The 20735-nt window shown below is 36.5% G+C and overlaps 2 protein-coding genes across 4 annotated transcripts; one reads left to right on the forward strand and one right to left on the reverse strand.

Annotated features, from left to right (window-relative positions):
• Positions 1–961: 961 nt before the first annotated feature.
• On the reverse strand, positions 962–17478 carry LOC110830035 (putative gustatory receptor 28a). 3 transcript variants are annotated; one of them, XM_022064410.2, is made up of 6 exons: positions 17419–17478; positions 15407–15531; positions 9054–9170; positions 3476–3544; positions 2886–2975; positions 962–1426 (listed from the first exon to the last, which is right to left on the reverse strand). In XM_022064410.2, exons 2-6 carry the CDS (start codon positions 15437–15439, stop codon positions 1283–1285), a joined length of 453 nt encoding a protein of 150 aa, XP_021920102.1. In that variant the 5' UTR covers positions 15440–15531; positions 17419–17478; the 3' UTR covers positions 962–1282. The 3 variants fall into 3 exon arrangements, with proteins under 3 accessions (XP_021920102.1, XP_021920103.1, XP_021920104.1); XM_022064411.2 differs by lacking the exons at positions 15407–15531; positions 17419–17478 and adding an exon at positions 10787–11156; XM_022064412.2 differs by lacking the exons at positions 9054–9170; positions 15407–15531; positions 17419–17478 and adding an exon at positions 6357–6481.
• On the forward strand, positions 11296–20027 carry l(2)k09848 (WD repeat domain 74 lethal (2) k09848). The gene is made up of 7 exons (XM_022064404.2): positions 11296–11407; positions 11615–11861; positions 12742–12946; positions 13790–13891; positions 15773–15873; positions 17286–17487; positions 19785–20027. Exons 1-7 carry the CDS (start codon positions 11323–11325, stop codon positions 19971–19973), a joined length of 1131 nt encoding a protein of 376 aa, XP_021920096.1. The 5' UTR covers positions 11296–11322; the 3' UTR covers positions 19974–20027.
• The last annotated feature ends 708 nt before the right edge of the window (positions 20028–20735 follow it).

A 20735-nucleotide genomic window follows, 5' to 3' on the forward strand; every position in this document is an offset into this window, starting at 1 on the left:
TATAGACTAGATTCAACTGGCTTGGTATGGGGACCAGTGGCGAGCTCCTGTGGACATGGCAGTGGACTTCGTAATTGCACAAAATAAGACATATTTATTTACTATCTCAAAAAAGGGTTGTATGTAGTTAATTAGCACAGAATAATAATAATATAACTAGGAATAAATACAAGTACAGTGGAAACTCGTTATACCCCACGTGGGAGGATTCCTTGTCTTCTGAAGCGTGCATTTATGAGTAGCGAGTAACAAACCTACTGCCTCTGCACAATTTCCACTCAATCGTGATTTGTCTGCTGGAGCCATCTAGTAGTGTTTAAGGAGAGATTAAGTTGAGGAATTTTGCTTACGAAACATCTCGATGTGGAACAGATATATTACGTCTATTTTTGGACGTAAACGTTTTAATAACAACGAGGCGATTTATGTTGTACGCGATATTTTGTTGCACAAATTAGTTGTATATAACGCCGAATTTATTTAAATTAAATTAAATTAAAATTAAATCCGTGGCGTAACAGCTCCAGAGAGCCAAAGCCGACTAGCTTGACTGCCGGCCTCACGTTCACATGCCTAAGCAGAGGCAGAAAAGTAACCTCGATAAATTTACCTCCGTGAGAACCTCGTCACATATAGAAATACGTAACTTAACAAGTACAACCTGATTTGTTTACTTTCCTCTGTTCCTTGCAAGAGCTTTTCTGAAAAAGTAGCCTGCGGAAGAAACAACTGTAAGTATTTCGCACATATTTTATGTCCGGAGCAATCTGATTTAATTTTAAAGTTGCAAATATATTATATTAGGAAAGTTACACAAATTATGTAATGCCTTAAGTGGAGAGATATAATTTTATATTAAAACGTGGAGAATAATTGTCTGGTTAAAGTGCAATATTCGAAGGGAATGCTCAATTTATTCGATTTTTAATAATTTCTGCATTGCAACAGCCACTGTAAAATCTTACTTGAAAACTTCACTCTTTATTTCGTAATACATAAAGTTTTCTTTCATTTTTCTTCGTCCTATTCCATATCTTTATTTTGATCGTAACTGTATTCCATTTAAGTGTTTTTACAAAGTCTACAAAATGAAAACAGTAGCTGGTCCTTAGTCGGTTAATGCACAGCACACTTTCTCATCCCAAGCGCTTGAAAGAAAACCAGAACAAGATACATTAATGGCGGACTGAATAAGATAGAAAACTCGAGACATTGAACATTTATCCTCTCGGCCTGTTTTAAATTGTAAGCTGAGACTTGACGGATCACCACATGGTTTAATCTACGGAGGCAGAGTTGGTGTGAAGAGATCTGAACTCGTGCTGACAGGCAAAACAGCTGAGACGGTACCATTCTGTTTCGGGTTCGCGAAGGAGAGCTGAAACTGTATTAAGATCACCAAGTACGTGGTCACCGCTCCGATGATCTGCAACAAGCAAGAACATATAAAAAGGTAATCACAGTTATCAAATATGACGGAAAATCTTCTTGTGGACCATAGTCGATTAATCCGTTGAAACGCGAAGCTCATCTAAATAACTTTTAAGAAATCGGTTTTTACTGAACTTCAAAGAATCACAACACGTCTCCATTACAAAGAACTGTAGGTTGAGGCTGTTAAAGGAAATGATCGCTTTTATTACGAGAATAATACAAAACCTGTAAATAGTTAATAGTCTATGTTCTGTGGGCAATATACAGAGTAACTGAATGCTGAAACATGATGGCCAAAGACGGAATTACCGAATTTCGATTTTTTTTTTTGACAGAACCTCCGAAACGGAGTTTCTGTTCAACCTATGGCTGATAAAGCATTGTAACAACGACAAATACGTAGGATTCTTTCAACAGTACTCAAACGATGATAAATAATTTTCTTCGTTAATATTGCAGTTTAATGGGCTCACAAGGATTTAATTACTGATCTGAAGATTTCTGTCTTCTGTGTCGTTGCACTGTGTAGTCTGGTCGATGTTTACCAACGTTTCAGAGGTCATACTGCCTCCATCATCAGGGCGATGAGTATGAAGATTTCTGTCTTCTGGGTTGTTGCGCTGTGTAGTCTGGTCGATGTTTACCAACGTTTCGGAGGTCATACTGCCTCCATCATCAGGGCGATGAGTATGAAGATTTCTGTCTTCTGGGTTGTTGCGCTGTGTAGTCTGGTCGATGTTTACCAACGTTTCGGAGGTCATACTGCCTCCATCATCAGGGCGATGAGTATGAAGATTTCTGTCTTCTGGGTTGTTGTTGCGCTGTGTAGTCTGGTCGATGTTAACCAACGTTTCGGAGGTCATACTGCCTCCATCATCAGGGCGACGAGTATGAAGATTTCTGTCTTCTGGGTTGTTGCGCTGTGTAGTCTGGTCGATGTTTACCAACGTTTCGGAGGTCATACTGCCTCCATCATCAGGGCGATGAGTATGAAGATTTCTGTCTTCTGGGTTGTTGCGCTGTGTAGTCTGGTCGATGTTTACCAACGTTTCTGAGGTCATACTGCCTCCATCATCAGGGCGATGAGTATGAAGATTTCTGTCTTCTGGGTTGTTGCGCTGTGTAGTCTGGTCGATGATAACCAACGTTTCAGAGGTCATACTGCCTCCATCATCAGGGCGAAGAGTATGAAGACAGAAATCTTCATACTCACCGCTGTGAAAACCTCAAATCTTACAATTACTGATCTGTTTTTCGAGGATTTTGACAACTTTAAATAGCGTATTGAATCATAAACTTGACCTTATCTGAAAACAAAAGGAATTTTATTTTATGTAGACCAAGTTGTTTATCTGTGATTTATTTTATTTAAATATAAATTCATCAATTCAATTCAAATTCATTAAATAAATTAATTGAATTGAATTAATTGAATTGAATCAGCAACTTACAGAATACAGGAGAGTGAAGTCTAGCGGGAAAAACCCGCAAGCAGTGAACTGGACTTTCCGATGTAGCAGCTGCAGTGAAAACAGTTGGAGCTGAAACGTAAATTTTGTTCGTTTTCAGTTACGTGCATATTTGTAATACAAGAAGCGACTTATTTGAAGGGTGAATTAAGTGCCTATTTTGAGAACTGTTGTGTAGAGTGGTAGGGGATTTTGAAAACTATATATCCTTCTCACGTTTCATATTCTTAGAAGGAAAATATATTAATGCAGGTCTACAGTATTTAAATCTCTTTCAAGATCTGCATATTACTAACTCTTCAATCAAACTGTTTTTTAATAACAGTAGCAAATCGCAAACAAAAACATTACCACATACTTAAAATCTAACATTAATGATTTAATTATATCTCGCTAACATTATGAACACCGTACTTCCATTTACCCTCGATGATTTATAGGCCTGTTCAGAAAGAAATACATTTTAGTTCAGCCTGCGACAGGCATAATGAAATATATTTTAAATAGCATGACAGTTTCGAGGCAGACAAATCTTTGATCACGGAAATAATGTGGGCGTGGCACATACATACTTCTTCCTTTACTCCAGGGTCTCTGGTCTTGCTCAGTAGCTTGTGGACCAGAACAGCAGTTCGATTTGCCTGTAAATAATAATTCAATTCATTGTAATTAAATTGTAACTCAACATCTCATCCTCTGAACAGTTACGCGAGCCAAGAAGATGAAATAAATACAAGGAACAAAGATAAGCAATACACACTCCTAAATGAAGAGAACACAGTAAGACATTGCAGAAGGCAGCACAAATGGTAATCACCAATTAATCGATTTAAACAAAAGATATGTGTTAAATAGTTTATTATCAATCATGTTAACGGTAAGTACAAATCTCATTGTCAACTAAGGCACTGCGAATATAAGGGCATTTGCTGCTTGAAAACCAAGTGTCGAAATCATTCCAGGCTTTTACATTTCTGCTTGTACCTCCAACACCAACAGTTTCTAAAATACAGGGATGTGTAATTAAGCTGATATAAATAACGTCGAAGTAACGCCGTCGCTCACATAAAGTAAAGCAAAGTTTGTCCCGCTATACGCCATGTAGGCGTTTGGGGTGAGTGGAGGTGTAGCTCCTCTCTTCCTTGACCTCGGCACTAGATGGGGGTGAGTGGTCGGCATCACGCCCCGGCCGGCTTTACCCCTGGTACCCATTGTAGAGGAGGCTGGGTGGGCCCCAGAGCCGGTCCGGTCGCAGAGGCTAGAGGAAAAATCCTCTGCCCCCGTCGGGGATCGAACCCCGGTCGTCCAGCCCGTAGCTAGTCACTATACTGACTGAGCTATCCCGGCTCATCCGTCTCTCACATAACGTGTTCAATTTAAAGTTTTCCAAAACATAATTGTAATTGCATGAATCAGGCTTTTACATCGTTTTTATGACTTAAAGTAAGAAATATGTCCTGGATACATTCAAGTTTTTTAAGTCAGCTCTTGTAAGAGAATTCCAAACTACAAGTTTTGGTCTAATCAGGCTGCTGCAAAGCTATCTCAGGAAGAAAGAAAGCAATTTAAGACTTCATTATTCCTAACGGCTTTATACGTAATCGGCATGCCGATGGAGTTGTCTCTACTCTCGTATTCACATGATTAGTTGTTATAAAACAGATTTTTTTCTGTATTCTTTGTGACAACGGTTGGGATCGAACCTGCGACATTTGAATGTAGGATAGTAACCACCAGGTCACCGGGGTGACCCTAATGATGATGATGAAGTATTCTGAGAAACCTCTTTACTAAGGGAAGAAAGGAAATTAATGTTAATACTAAGTCAAATTACAATTAATGTTTATGTTATGAGTAATGTAAAGAACAAAGTTAATGCACAGGATACTGTGCGAAAAGTACGTGGACTGAGGTCCATCTTGATGATTCACTTTATTGTAAATACTTGGAGAAAATTCGACTGTGCGGTGTTAACTCTAAAACTGACAAATAAATTGTTTCTATCTTTTAAAACTTGATAAATACGTTTTTCTTTAAATTATATACAAACTGGAGATAACTTGAAAAAGAAAATACATTTTTCTCAGGAATTCTGTTAGTATTGGAATAACCAGCTCGTGCCATTCAACTAACCATAATTGTGATGTAAATATTTTACATTACGTTCTTACCAAATCCATAGAGTCGCCATATAGTCAAAATTAGAAACAACGCGCCAGCAAAATTAAATTGCAGCGCGTGCCAAGAAGTCAAGATACGAATTCATGTGATCCATTCTGGATTTCTAAATTCCACATCAGAATGTTTCATCTTGCTGAGCAAGTCTTATTTATGTTTGCTGACAAGACACAATCCCAGGACAGTCAGTAAGATATCGGAGAGCCTAAGCGTCATTTGTAAGTTTATTTAACAACATCTCCTCATCTTCATAGGTTGAATAAAATTGAGAGGAAAAATGGTTCTTTGTGATGAATTAAGAGGTGATCGTAACCAAAATTAAAACACTACCCTACAATTTTTCTGCAGAGTCCGAGGAAAACGACGAGAAACTTTTCGACAATAGTCGGCGTCAGAGCGCTGTTTACTAGACCATATTTGGATTCATTTTGGCTGGCGTTCGTCAGAATAGATGTATTTTCCGCTGTAGATCATTATTCCATCCATCCGTCAGTTCAGAGCCACCGCCGGCCCCGAGATGTAGAACAAGATTGATGCGTCACAGCTTTAACTCTGACCTGGTCCTTGACCTGATTCAGTCTAAGGAAGTGCAGTCTTTTATAGCGTTTATTTAATGAAGTATATAACAACTACAGAATTATTTTATTAGTATACTACTGGCTCACTTATTATATGTGTTGACAGACTGAAAATATTGGCACTTGATCTTATATACAGTCCAAGGACCAAAAATTAGCCTATAAACAGTGAGACGGTTTATCATGAAATTTTATATTGAGGATTTATTTTCTGAAATCTGTAGACACAGCCACATTTTAGTTAAAATCGGATAATAACAACGAATAGTTTTCATGAAGACCTGCATACATTTATGCTCCCATCTGGAGCATAACTGCCTAAATGCTTAATCGTAAAGAAAAATTAAACACGTGTTTTGCCCCAGTAAACTTTTTGCGTAAGCTTTGCGGTTTTTTGAGATAATTAAACAAACATAAACAGGTAGAATAACTTTGTTTAGATTTTATCATGAAAGAAACGTAATTTTTCTTTTTTAATTAAAGACTTGTAGCTATATTGTTGCCACCGAACTTCTTGATTCAAGGCCACGCGGCTTAGTCACCGGTACAGCTTTGCTAACTTTGCTACTCTGCGAATTCTGAGCTCTCATTGGCCAGGGTTTTTCTCTTCGTGTTTCAAAGGCGAACGATTTCGCTGTGGCGTTGAAGCATGCAATTTGGTGACGGCTTTTATAGCAACGGCGAGCAATTCACTTACCTTGCGACATGTTGAGCTGCAGGAAGTGACTACGCACACAAGCATCGTCACGTAGAAAGCACTCCATGACAGCGTCGGTAAAAGAGGATTCAGTTCCCGATCATGCGCATTAATTCTATCAAATATCGTGATAGATGCAATGTATAAACCATAAGTGATTCCAACAAGCGCCCCCGCACTGTTCACTAATATCATAAATGAATAAATACTGTTAACTAATTCTGCAGTATCACAAAGAGAATTATACAGACAACTGAGTTCCTGGATCTTGACACGAGACGATATTTTTGAAGTCTTCTCGTACGAAATTCCATAGTGGCTAAGAGAGACGATTGTATTTCGCTTGACCGAAATCAAGTCCTCGTCATCTTTACATAATTTGTGAATTCTAGAACCGAGAACGTCGAAGTAATGTCCCAACAAGAGGACCAGATCTATGAGCTGCAGTACGTACACATAATCGCAGCAGTCTATTACGATGTACGGGATCATCTCGCTGTAGTCAGGATACAAGTCGTGGCACCACTCAATGTAATAGAGCACGCCGAAGGTTATAAACCCTCCAAATATTTGGAACGCAAGTATGAAATTAAATAATTTGTACTTGAGCAGCAAGACATTTTGTGAGAAAACTGACGTGAAAATTTGTTTCAGAACTTTAGCCATATTCGAACAATTTGTGATACATGAAATGTAAGATGCCCAATAGGTGAAGAGGGTTGTTGACAGCTGAAAAACTGTGTTCGCTACAGAGACTGGCCAGCTACTCATATGAAAATCCTTTCGGAATGATATTCTGTCGATCAGAAAGGCAGAAATTAGGATCAGCATTCCAGTGCTGTAAATTACGGCACCCCTTGATACACGTAAAGCGCAACCATCGCTGGTATTTACCATAACGAAGGGAGCTAGTCCTAGGAATTTAGACAAGGAGAACAAAGCCTTGACAAGTGGAAATGTATCCATTGAAGTCAATGAATTAATTGGTTTAAATTTATACATTTAAAGAATCTATGTCAGTGAAACAATAAAAGTTCTCAGGGCGCGTATCAACAGAATTTCTAAGAAAAGAAGTAGACACGAATCTAAATAGATTCAAGCTTGACACGTCAGGCACAGCCTTTCCTTTTATTAAAACAGATAAGAACTGTTTTCGATGGGATGTTTAGACGCACATTTTATTTCTTTCAAATAATGTTATATTTTATTTTGTTGTAGGAAAGATTACAATAAAGTTGATTGATTGTGATGGGTTCAGAGTCGATTAAATCGCTCTGTAATCATAAAATAATCCAATCAAAATAAAAATGTAAAAGATTAAACTCAGGATTATACGAGGTGCGATCGGAAGGTTTCTAGACTGCGCGTATAAAAACCCGTACACTTATCTCAGGTATTAAATTCATCCATCACCCTCGAAGTAGTTCCCCTGGGAGTGAACACAACGATCCCAGCGCCGCTGCCAAGCCTGGAAGCATCCCTGGAAATCTTTCTTTGTCAGCCTGTCAAGCACCATCTGCGAGCAAGCAAGCAAGCATTTGGGGAGTCCGCAATGGGTTGTGCACAAACTTTTGTGTGGCATTCACGTTTTAAAAATGGCCGAACCTCTGTCGATGATGACGAGCGTTCTGGACGACCATCTTCGAGCACAACGCCCGAAAATGTTACGAAGATTCGGCAGGCCATTCACGAAGATCGACGTCATACCATCAACGACTTGTGAGACATTGTTGGGATAGGCTATGGGACCTGTCAGCTGATTCTAAAGGACGGAAGCGGCCGTCAAAGTGGCGCAACCACAACTGGCTGCTGCATCATCACAACGCGCCAGCGCACACCGCCCTCAAAGTTCGGCAGTTTTTGGTCTCAAACACCATGGCCGTCATCCCGCACCCTCCTTATTCGCCGGATTTAGCTCCGTGTGACTTCTTCCTCTTCCCAAAGATAAAAATTCAGCTAAAGGGAAGGAGATTTGAGACGATAGAAGAGATTCAGGCAGAATCGCAGATGGTGCTTGACAGGCTGACGAAGAAAGATTTCCAGGGATGCTTCCAGGCTTGGCAGCGGCGCTGGGATCGTTGTGTTCACTCCCAGGGGAACTACTTCGAGGGTGATGGATGAATTTAATGCCTGAGATAAGTGTACGGGTTTTTATACGCGCAGTCTTGAAACTTTCCGATCGCACCTCGTACTTCCACAAATGATGTAATGGCTGGATGGCTCTGAATCGGTTCCAGAACTGGTTTGCAGAGACTCGTTTGTAAAAGCGATGTATCCTTCATGAACTTAGGTTTCATATCAAAATAGGAGATGTTTCAAATGAACAGCTAGAGTAACCAAGATGAAACAAACTTCACGTGTAACATGTGAGACTTAATTCAATAAAGTGTGATATCATTTCTCCCTTTAACAGCACAGAAACATTTTTGGCGATGTATAAAATGTTAAAACAGGGCACGGTTGTTACTGTCCGATGGCCAGCCGAATAGTTATTACAATTGTTTCTGATCCAGAAATCTTGTTACTCAGATTAAGAATGGATGGAGTTCTAACTCCAGTTGTTCATACATCTTTATGGCGGAATATGTCAAATTTTATCCGGATTGCCAAAAGAAACTGTCCAAACAACCAATCATTGTTTAGTCGGAAGGACACGAAATGTGGGCCACCAGTTAACGTGTGCAAGTTGCAACTTACCTCTCGAGCTGTCGAGGCGCAGGCCCAGACGATTCCGCCAAGCTTCAAGACGTACCAGCCCAGCATACCGGTCATCACCCACTCCCAAACGTCGTCACTGTATTGTCCTTTATCGGACTTCAACAGACGAAGTAACCGGAAATAAATGTTAAATACTATGGCAATAAATTTTAGTATGACATTCAGCAACATATGGATCGCATACGTGCAGTTTACAAGTTCAGAAATGTCACACAGAAATTCGTGGAGATTCTTCAGATACTGAAATCTCTCACAAGGAAGATCAAACGAAGAATCCATCAAAGTTACTTTCGGAATTTGGGTTATCAAAGAAATCGCTACCTTACTGTTGCGGGGCCGAATTGAGAACGTGTTGTGGTTTTCATTTAGGTGGTCTGTAATTTTTAAATTTACAGCGAAAAAACGTTGCTTCAGCAGTAACATTATGTTAAAAAGCTGTGTATCCACTATGAGAATGATTGGAAGGTTGTTTACAGTGGCCGAACGTCCAACAAAGTCAATAAACGTTATTAATCCCACGTAAGAGCTAACGGTGATGCTTAAGGTCAAAACGACGACTAGATGTAAACACATCTGACCAATCAAAAATAAAAGTGCCGAATTGTATGACCTCTCCATATCACCAAATAGTTCATCAAACAGAGATAATTTGTGTAAAATTTTATACATGTCAGTACGCTTAAGCAAAAACATGAGCGCGAAACCGGATGTAGATATACTGTAAGTAACAGTTTCAATGACAGCTGCTGTTTTGAAAACAGTTTCCAAATCGAACAAGTAAATTTCTCGAATCAAGGAAATCTGACGTCCTAATAATATCAATAATACTAAGACACTGTACACCACAGCAGGACCCGATATTCTTAACCTCCGATTTTTGAGTTCACCTTCCAGAACAAATGGAGCGACTCCCACAGCTTTAGAGACATAGAGTAAGGGTTTAATTACAGAATATAAGTCGTGTGTCTTTATGAATTTCACCATGGTAGGAGACTGTGAATGCTTGAGTAAAAGAGCGTGTACGTTAATGTTACTGAATTACACGTTACTGAACGGATAAATTTGTTAACTACCTTCATATTTCTCAATTTACTTCCGTACTTACACAAGTAAAAATAGATTCGTAGTTTGATGGATGATGTAAACAGTCCGTAATTCCTGTATGCATAAGTAACATTTGCTTAGAGTTAGCGAGTTCTACACCCACATGTTCTTTAACAGATATTCTGAGAGGTTTCTCTCAAACTATCGCCGAAATGAATTCGAATGAAAGTTGAAAATTCTTGTGTAAATGTGACATGTTGCTGTTAAGTATAACTGTTTTAAATGTTTTCAAAGAACTTACAATTTCCAAGAAAGAAAAAAACAAGTGGGAGTAGCTAACAACATTGGAAATGGCGTGATGAAAGTTTTTGCATATTCTTTCAAGATGAGTGAAACTACTCAAAATTCTTCTCTGTTGTATCGTGATTGGCGTAGGGCAGACTCAAATGCTTGTGGCTAGGTCGTTAATACCTGGGCCTATTTCCTTTGAATTTGAGATTGCTATTAAAAACTTTAAAAAGTGTAAAATTTCATATGTTCATCAAATTTCAGCAGAATTTATCGAAGCAGGACGTAAAACAGTCCGTTCTGAAATCCTTAAACTTGCCAGTTCTATCAATGAGCAAACAAAATTATAATTGTTTTGAAGAAGAACTTATATTACGTACTGTATTTAATTACACACGAAACTAATAAACTCTTCAACCATGTGAACTTATCGATCAGCTCCACCTGTACTTTTCGTGCCAACATGCAACTATTACAAACTTGATATGATCGATAATTCATAATACTAAGTACGAACTTTGCTTGTAACTGCATTGAATCGATTATGACCACATGGAATTACCTAAAGTCAGGTACACTTTCGTGGTAAATAATTGATAATTATATTGTTTCTCGATAATCTGCAATTCTAATTTTGTGAAAATTTGGCATTATTCTGTAGGAAATAGAAACCCATTCACTCCCTGCGTAAACATTACAGTGATTTTCTGGGAATCGGGAACAGGTCAGAATTATTTATAGAAATTAATGGGAATTTTATTTTCGGTTCGCAAATTTTTACCTTAAGAACAGTTTTTATCCAACGAATTACATTAAGTGTGTGTGTGTGTTCCAACCTGTTCGAAATAATTTGGTGGCTGTTGTTGGTCACATCTACAAGTGTCTGTAACCCGGACGACCTAGGATTGTAATATCAATGTTGGTCATCGTGGTAGTCTTCAATATGGCACGGAAACATGATTTTGATTTGTTTCTTGGAGGGAAAACAGGCTCATTTAAAGGTACGGACTAACCATTTTGCGCTGTTAGCAGTTTACTTGTTTAAATTTGTATTATATTAGTATAATAAATATGTTTGTTGTGTATGAGAAATGCATATTAATTCAATCAACATTTTGAGGTTATGGTTGAACTACGTTACAGGTTGAACGCATGGTTTCTTTCAGCTTTGAAATTTCAATCACGATTTCTTTTCTTTTTTACCCCAGGAATCAGCATTAATTTTGAAGACGAGGGCACAAAACCAATTGCAAAGAATATACAAAATATAAAAGTCCTCACGAAGGAACATGAAATTACATCATTGGCATGGGGGGACCCAGAAGAGATTGATGTATTAATTGGAATGTCATGTCAGAGAGTAAAGATATACGACACCGACTTCAAAGCATTTACAAGTAGCGTGGATGCTACCTGTGGAAAAGGAAGTATAAAAGGACTGTCAAGATATAAAGAGTAAGCTTTATGTTAACATTAATTCAATAAAGTTATGCTTCAAGTGGCAACTGCTGGTCTGTTTTCATATGGTTTTACTATCATCCTGTGGGTGGGAGTAAATGTGAAAATGGTATTACTATTTAGACTATTAACAGTAAAGGAACCCAATTAATTAACACATTAGTGGCAGTTGGGTAGAATAATGGCTACGGATATTACTTTTCATTATATTCAAGTCCTTGATGTAATTTTTCCACATGGTGTAGTCATTTTACATTTTAAGTGTACAAAAGAATAGTTTAATGTGTTTGGGTTAACTGTGTAATCGTCGTAAAACTGTGGCCATTTTCATTACCAGTAGGCATAAAAGCTAAGTGCCCAATATAATATACCAACTCCTGTGCAATCAACTACCAGTGAGGTGTTACATAAATATGGTTTTGTAAAATGCATACTTTTTATGCTCTGTTAAAAACCATAATCTTTTTGATTTGTATTATATTATTATTATTATTATTTATTTACTGCAATTGGGTTTGAATCTGGTGGCAGTGGTCCTTACACTACACTGAATAACTTGTTTTTTTTTCTTCTTTTCTTTTCTTTTCTTTTTTTTCTCCCACTGACGATGACCTCTTGAGGTTGAAATGCATTTGGCATTAGTGTCCTTCAAAGTGTAAACAGTTTTGTTTGTGTACATGTTTTATAACTGTGATGTTTGCTAAAATGTTAGTTAATACTCATCATTTGATGTGGCTTGCACCCAAAAGCCAAAGTTTTACATTGAATTCCAGCTGTGAAAACTGAAGCACAAGACTAAATAACTGTTTCATCAGTTATGAATATTCACTAGTCAATAAATCAACCATTTTCTGAGATGTTTTCTCTTTGTTTCTAGGAAACTTCTGACAGCTGTAGCATCAGGTCATGTGAAGATATGGAGTCATTCAAAAGACTCCAACAGTGTTATGGACACTGGTGGTCCAATAGAGAAAATGAGACATAGTTCAATAAATGCAGATATTATTGCAGTTGGAGGAAAGGAAAATGACCTTAAGCTTTGGAATTTAGAACAGAATACGTGTACTTTTGCAGCTAAAAATGTGAGTTTAGTTTGTTATGTTTTAGAAAGCCAAGCTTTTAAAAATATGTCTATGACTTGTGAATACATGGAACTAAGGCACCAGAAATACAGGTTACATCTGTTACCCGTTTAATCAGGATAAACCTGCCTATAATATCTCAGTATGCTTCATATAAATGTCTGTGTACTTGTCACCTAACTTGCCCATGGGGGCTGGGAAAACATTTTTCTTTTTAGCCCTGTATGGAACTGTACTCATAATTCATCATCCTTCCCAGTATTAGGACATGTCAGCTATTGTGAATATTAGGAAAGTAAATCTTTCAATCTCTTCAAGGATATTCATTCTTTGGTTTCATACTGTAAATTATATTTCTTGGGGTGTGTTCATAACTCTTCAGAATGCTGTAAGGGGCTGTCATCCACACTAGCCACAATCATGGTTCCTTTAAAAGGTCAAAATATATTTGTAAATTTAATTCTTTCAAATTATTATGCCTTAAGTACACTATCAGGTCTATGCTGAAGAAGTTAAAGTCCATGGTCTCTTGATGCCATGTGTTCTTAAGTTTATAAGGTAAATTTTTAACATCAACATCATTAGTATTATGATTACTGTTTACAAAATTATCCCATATATGTTTAAATAGAATTCCAGGTTTTAATTTATAACCTCTTCCAGTACCGTTCATGTACAGACTACTATTTATTCCTTTGCTACACCATTTGAAATCAGTGGGTACTAGTGCTCACATGCCAGTTAATTTAAATACATGTTGTATAAAAACATGCTAGGAAATGTCATTTAATTGATCACATCAGCACAGATATTGTCTGTTTGTGCAAGAACTCAATGTTTCAGGTGAAACAAGACATGTTGCAGTTACGAGTACCTGTGTGGATATCGGACATGGGTTTCTTGCGAGACAGCACCAAAGTAGCAGTCTGCACAAGATATGGACATGTAAGTCTTGATGTATATGTAGCATAAGCCCGCCAGGTATTTGCAGTACTAGCAAAGGATTTCAGTATACTGCAGTATAACTGTTGTTCTTTGATATTAATATTCATCTTTACAAATCCTTTGTGCAAGGTCATTGTAGTGTCTTGCAATATCCTGTGATGTAACTAACTAACCAACTTCATTGAGCAGAACCCTTATTAGAATAGTCATTCAGCTAGTCAAGAAATTCTGTACCTGTTATGAAATTCAAGTTCATTACAAAATCCTAATGTTAACTATGTAGATAAATGTATTCCACATCTTTACACCGTTTATTTCGATCCATTTTAATATTCCCTCATCTTTGCTTCAGTCTCTGAAGTCATCTCTTCCTTTCAAATTTTCTGGCTAAAGTTTTCTATGCATTTATCATCACTCCCATGCATGCTACATATCCTACCCATGTTATCTGCCCTTGATTTCATATTTAGTGAAGAGTACAAATTGCAAAGCCTGCCATATGAAATTTTCTCTATTCTCATATTGCATCATTACTCTTAGGTCCAAATAAATATTCTTCTCAGTGTCATATTTCTAAACACACTTAGTCTGTGTTATGCCCTTAGAGTGAGTCACCAATTTTCACACTCATCTAGAACAACAGTAAACATTATAATTTTGTATATTTTAACCTTTAAGTTTTTAGTGATAGAAAAAACACAGAGTGGTAAAAAGCATTTCCTGAGTTTAACCTTTGTTATTTCGGAAATACTTTTTTTATAGTATCATTTCCAGACACCTGAAATTTGCCACATTTCTAAGGATTTGTTTGGTACCATTTATTTATTTTATGGTAGGTTCTGCTTTGTACTGATGTGGCATGATCATATTTATGTAAGTCTGTACATAGATGCATATATAATTGGAAAACATTTACCGAGTATTGCCTGGTGGGATGTGGTATTTTCCTTTCCCACTTAATTGGCATCTACTTGAATTTGACAATCCAATATTTTATGTTTTATGGCTGCAGGATATTCTCATGATCTGTTCCTGTAGCATTTAGAGATACAGGTACAATTGACTGATACGGATCAAAATTATATTTACCTCAGTACTTTAAGTATAGACATTTCACTCATATATTTGTTTTTGATTTATTTAATGATGCTGTCAATAGCTCAGAAGATATAAACTAGGATGATATGATGGTTAATGAATAGGAAAGTATATGGAAAGGGGTAGCTGTGTCCTAATTTAAAGTACTATCCCAAGCTGTGTAATGGCTCAAGTAGGCACCAGTATCTCACTGTGGAAGTTATGAGTTTACAACCACGGCAGCCCACATGGGATTTTTGGTGGACAAAGTGGCACTGAGACATGTTTTTCTATGAGTTTTTCCACCACCGTTTCATATTCACTCAGGTATTATTGAGGTACTGGACAGTTATAGTGAGTGAGTGAGTGATGGCTGATAGGATTTGTTTGAAGTTTGGAATGGAATTCATGCCATTAGTGACTGTTCAAAATTCATACCTCTGTATTTCCTCTAATTGGAGATACCAACATGATGAATGATCAAATTTATAAGGTAGGAGGATGATCCTCTGCCAAAATGCTGTTACCCATTACTGCATTTCCATGGATAGGTGTGCATTATTCTGTAAAGTATCAGTATTACAAATTAAGATTACAAACATGTGCATATGTGAAGAGTAATGATATAAAATTGGCAGATGTATTTAATATTAATTGATATACTTATATATGATTAAGGAGATAACATTAAAACAGTTTGTACACAGAATGTGGGATAAGAACACCTTTGGAATTTTAGTGTACTCCAATCTTGTTTTATCCAGTGCCAGTTTAGCAGTAAAGTATTTGATATTTAATTTTCAGGTAAGAGTTTATGATCCAAGTACTGCTCAAAGGCGACCAGTTATTAATATGGATATCCCTGAACAGTCCCTGACAACTTTGACAGTTACTAACAGAGACCAGTAAGTAATGTAAAGTCATTTCTTCATTTATGCAGCAGATGTATTTCTTACAAATACTGCATAAATGAAAAACTCATTAAAGTTAAAAGAAAATATTTTCATGGTTATCATGTTTTACACTCTACAAAAATTACCTTTACAAAAGTTGCAAATTTCCAAAGATATATTACCACACTTCATTTCAGGATCCTATATTAAGTGGCTGTAGTACTCCCATCTTACAGGCTTTTGCATTTCCCTTGTTCACATTGATGACTGTAGAAAGCTAAGAAGTACAGGGTTGGGGTAGCCTCCAGTGGCACAGTGTCTATACCAAATTTTGTGGAAAGCTGTCTGTTTCAGAAGTTTAAAAGGATGCAATCAGAGCTTTGTGATCACATTTGTTTTTTACTTGAGAAAAAAAGCAGGCTAAATCAAAGCCATGCCTAGGTTAGTGCAGGTGGAGCAGCTATCCATGGTTATACACATCGACATCATACATACATTTTATTACATTCCATGGATCCATAAGACAGTCAGATGACAATAGGATGTGCAAAAAGTCATAATAATAATAATACAATACATATTATAAAGTACAATTCATACTATTATGTAAATTTCACATAATACAAACAAAGGGTTAACAATTAGCTTGTTCTGTCTTATGTAACTGACTGTAAGATTACAGGAAGTATATTTATTATATTTTATGTATTAAATTAATTTGACATGTTACTTTCATCCAGATTCATTTGGTTCTTATTTCTTTTAGTGTCTAGTATAATTGGTGGTAATACTGTTTTTTTAAAGAAAATATCAGTAATTAACAATTAGCGACAACCAGGTATGAACAATGTAAGATATTACATGACAGTTGCATGCAGACTTTCAGTCGTGATTCATATAACACAGTATTGTAAGTCAAACCTTGTAAATCCACATTTTTGTTGGTGGTTCCCTTCCAAACACTGTATGAAGTATCCTTTGCATAGTAATTGCAGAATTAAACTTGTGAAACCACAGACTGCATTCAGCTTTTTCTACGTAAGACTCCATTTTAACAATTGAGAGTATAGTGCCTCTAGTGTAAAGATTTTGATAATCAACTGGCACAAATTAGAAACTTGGTTATATAACCTACATTCCTTTGCCATTCAGTTTATGAGCAATGATGCAGTAAAATGGTATACATTTAATGTGTACACCTTGTATATGATTGATATCAAGCTGTCGCAGTATCTGGTTTTTTATTGTTTGTTTGAATTAAAAAAATTCTGGCTGTTTTTGTATATGAAAGGTCACTGGAGATTAACATCAAATAAAAGCAATACACAGAATGTCTTGCCACGAATGAAACTTGTAATTTTTCTGTTCGCTTTAAGTTTACTTCCATTTAGATTGTGCACAATGAATTTTCTGTTTGTTTGCAGCCATGTTGTTGTAGGAAGTACCACAGGAAAGATAATGCTTATTGACCTGCGCAGGAAAGGATCAGTGGTACAACATTATAAAGGTGCTGTGGGTTCGCTGAAGTCTATAGCATGCCATAAGACAGAACCTTACATTGTGAGTGTTGGACTGGACAGACACATTCTGGTCCATAACCTCAACAGCAGAGCTCTCCTGCAAAGGGTAAGACATTATTTGATTAGGTAATGGCCTTACAAGACATTAGAACAAATCACTGCATGTAATAATTATTATTTCAGATGTAATCTACATTCTGAAGAGAAGGATAAAGTGAATTTAAAAACATTCAGTTACGTAACTCGATATTCTGTGATCTTGTGCTATTGGCATCATCATTAAGTAGGCCATAAATAAATTAAATGTCAATATTATGGCTATCACAAATTGTGCTTACAAACCATCATTATGTCATAAGACAGAAAAGGGAGAACTGATGACAAGACATTTGTATGATAGATAGCAAGTGAAATCCTTTCTGGCTGTAAAAGAAATGATGAAATATGAAAGCCATCGATAACAGATTTTATGAGACACTCTAGAACAAGTGAGGAAACCATGTTCAAAGAATGAGCTCTGAATAAGCAGTTGATAATCATTCAAGTGATCAAGAAATTCTGGAACTGAAGGTTCATCACAATAACCTGAGTTTATATCTTCACAAACTATTTATTTAATATTCTCTTTTGTATTAGTCTTTCATTTACCTGTACTCATGTACAAGTGTTCTCTTTCCTTGAAGCCTACCATCCAGAGTGTTGTATAAAGTTAACCCCTTCTGTGTCAGGTATGCATCCTGCCCAACAAATTCTTTTTGATTTAATCACAGTTTTATGATATGTACAGATTGTGAAGTTCCTCATTATGTAATTTTCTCCAGTCCTCTGTTTCTTCATCTCTCATAGGTCCAAATTTCATTATCACCATCTCCACCACCATGAACTCTCTATTGTTAGGCCCTCAATGGCTGTTCCTATGGAACCTTAAGATGGCCTTGGTTTTATTTTTGTGTTCTTCATAAGTCTTAACATTTCTTTGGTCAGTAATGAAATGCCAGTTGTTGATGGCCTCTTTCCATTCTTTCCTGATGATTTCTGCAACTTCTAAACTTCTTTCATTGCTCTAACACTGACCTATAACCTCTATTAGGCAATAAAATTACAAATATACAAGCCAAAGTATGTGTTTCAGTATTGCCTCCCACTGTCACTCAGATATTGTCAATGGGAAGGTAATGAGACAGTATTATTGTACCCTTTCCTTACGACTCTTGTTTTCTTAATTTTTAATTCAAATTTTTTGACGAGTGTAGGGCAATTATATGGTTCTCTCCTTATATTAAAGTGACTGTATAACAAGTGAGTCTAGTTATAATGACATTTTAGGATATTTGCCATTCTTTTTTCAGACAATGAATCAAGCCATAGTTAAGTGTTGTGTAGTTATATTTATGAATGTCAGTGTCATAATGCATAACAATGCTGTTTACACACTCAATTTTCTATTTATCTATTTTATTAGGTGTTTTTCACACTAGTGTAAGCAAAGAACACTCTTAGTCCATCCATGTTTTTTTTAGACGGTAGGCAGAACTGAAATGTTCAGGGTAAGTGTTGTGTAGTAATGGTAACCATGGCCCCATTGTTGTAATACATTCTTGCACAATTACATCTGATCGTATTAGTGTGACTTAAAGACTTTTGTTGTGCAACAGTAGGAACCATCATTATTATTTGAACACACTGGTGTGCAACAGTTACCTAAAACATTGCTGGAACACATTGTTGCTCAGCAAGAACCTTTAATGACGTTAGTGCTACAGTGACCTTTATGATGTAGCATGAAGAATACCTTTGGCATTTCAGAGTACTCCAAAGAGTACACTGTTCCAGTCGTTTCTTTAGGTAATGCAGACACGATCATGAGATACATGATGTACACTGTCTTCTCGATGATAATGTTTTCCTTGTTGTGTTTTGATGATGGAAATTTTTAATTTTTATGCATTCTTTGTACAATGTATGTGGTGAGAATGCATTATGGGCTACTCATGCCTGTCCATCAGTTTGTTTAGTCAGTTCGACTCAAGGAGCACTGGATGGATTGGGATGAAATTTGGTATGGATTTTTTGCCATTCTTCACTTTTAGTACTTATATATACACGCGAAGAACATATTCTGGTATGGAGTACACTTTCCTGGTTTATTTTGTAGATGCCAACACAAATACAGTTTAGGTCCAGTTTTTGTTTTAACTTTAATTTTCATTTTTCATTTACTATATTGAAGATCTTATTATAAGCAATATTAACAACAGTGGTTTTATTGTGAACTTTTCAGACAAATAAATTAAGAGGAGGGAAGTTGTGTTATATAAAAAAATATCATCTTAGATATACATAATTGGTACTTTTTATAAGGTTGTATGTACTGTTATTGTAATAATTTCAATTTGTTTTCAGATGTATATGAAATCTTGTCTGAATTGCATTCTTCTGCGTTCAAATGCCTTCTTAAAAACCACAGACAATGTACGTGATAAAGGCAGTGATGATGACATACAAATTATTGAAAATGATTATGATGAACTCTTCAGCAACATGGAAACTGTAGAAGAATCCTTACCCAAAAAGAAGTGTAAACTAATTTAATTAAGATTGTGTAAAGTTTGTATTTTTAATTAATAAATCACTTCAGAAACAGTATGTTCAGAATATAAAATTTGAGCTTTTTGGATTTAATTTATAATGACATCTGTATTGAGTAGAACAAACACTTATTCCTATTTATGTGCAAATCTCATTTTCTGAAGCTTTTATTTTTGTAAACTACAGATGTCTTTGAATTATCTCTCCAATACCATTACTGCAGGATAACAACTACATTCAGCTGTACAAAATTTTGAATTAGACGTACGTAGTACTGCCTGCAACAATTTCTGCAAAGTGCAAGACAACTCATTAAAACATAAACGTTTCATGATGATGTTCCTTTTCTGGGTTTTGGTGCCATGTAGACTTGTCACAAAGTGCCAGCATTTCAAAGAAACAGTGTCTCCATCATCAAGGCTGAAGACTGAAATGTCTCCATCTTCAGTGGGCACTGAACTGCTGTGATCTGATGGCCAAAGTGGGTACTATCAAAGAGCGAACTTGTTACTTTGCAATAGTTACAAGGGTTACAGTGGCCATCATTGTCATCCATTCTTTGATTATTTACTGTCATAATCCTTGTTTATATTGATGTTAGTGAGACTCAGCCGAAGTGTCCACGTGTGTTAAGTTAGTTTTTGTTGGGATAGGCTAAGTTAGATACTATTTTAGGTTAGGTCAGGTTAGATTAGGTTTGCTTAGTTTCTCTCATGAAGTTTAGGTCAGGATAAATGTTTCAGTATGAATTCTGAATGTTGGAAT

This window comes from Zootermopsis nevadensis, unplaced genomic scaffold, assembly GCF_977971745.1.
Source record: "Zootermopsis nevadensis isolate Lab colony 2312 unplaced genomic scaffold, Znev_1.0 Znev_ptg000012l, whole genome shotgun sequence".
In the NCBI taxonomy this organism is placed as follows: Eukaryota; Metazoa; Arthropoda; class Insecta; order Blattodea; family Termopsidae; genus Zootermopsis; species Zootermopsis nevadensis.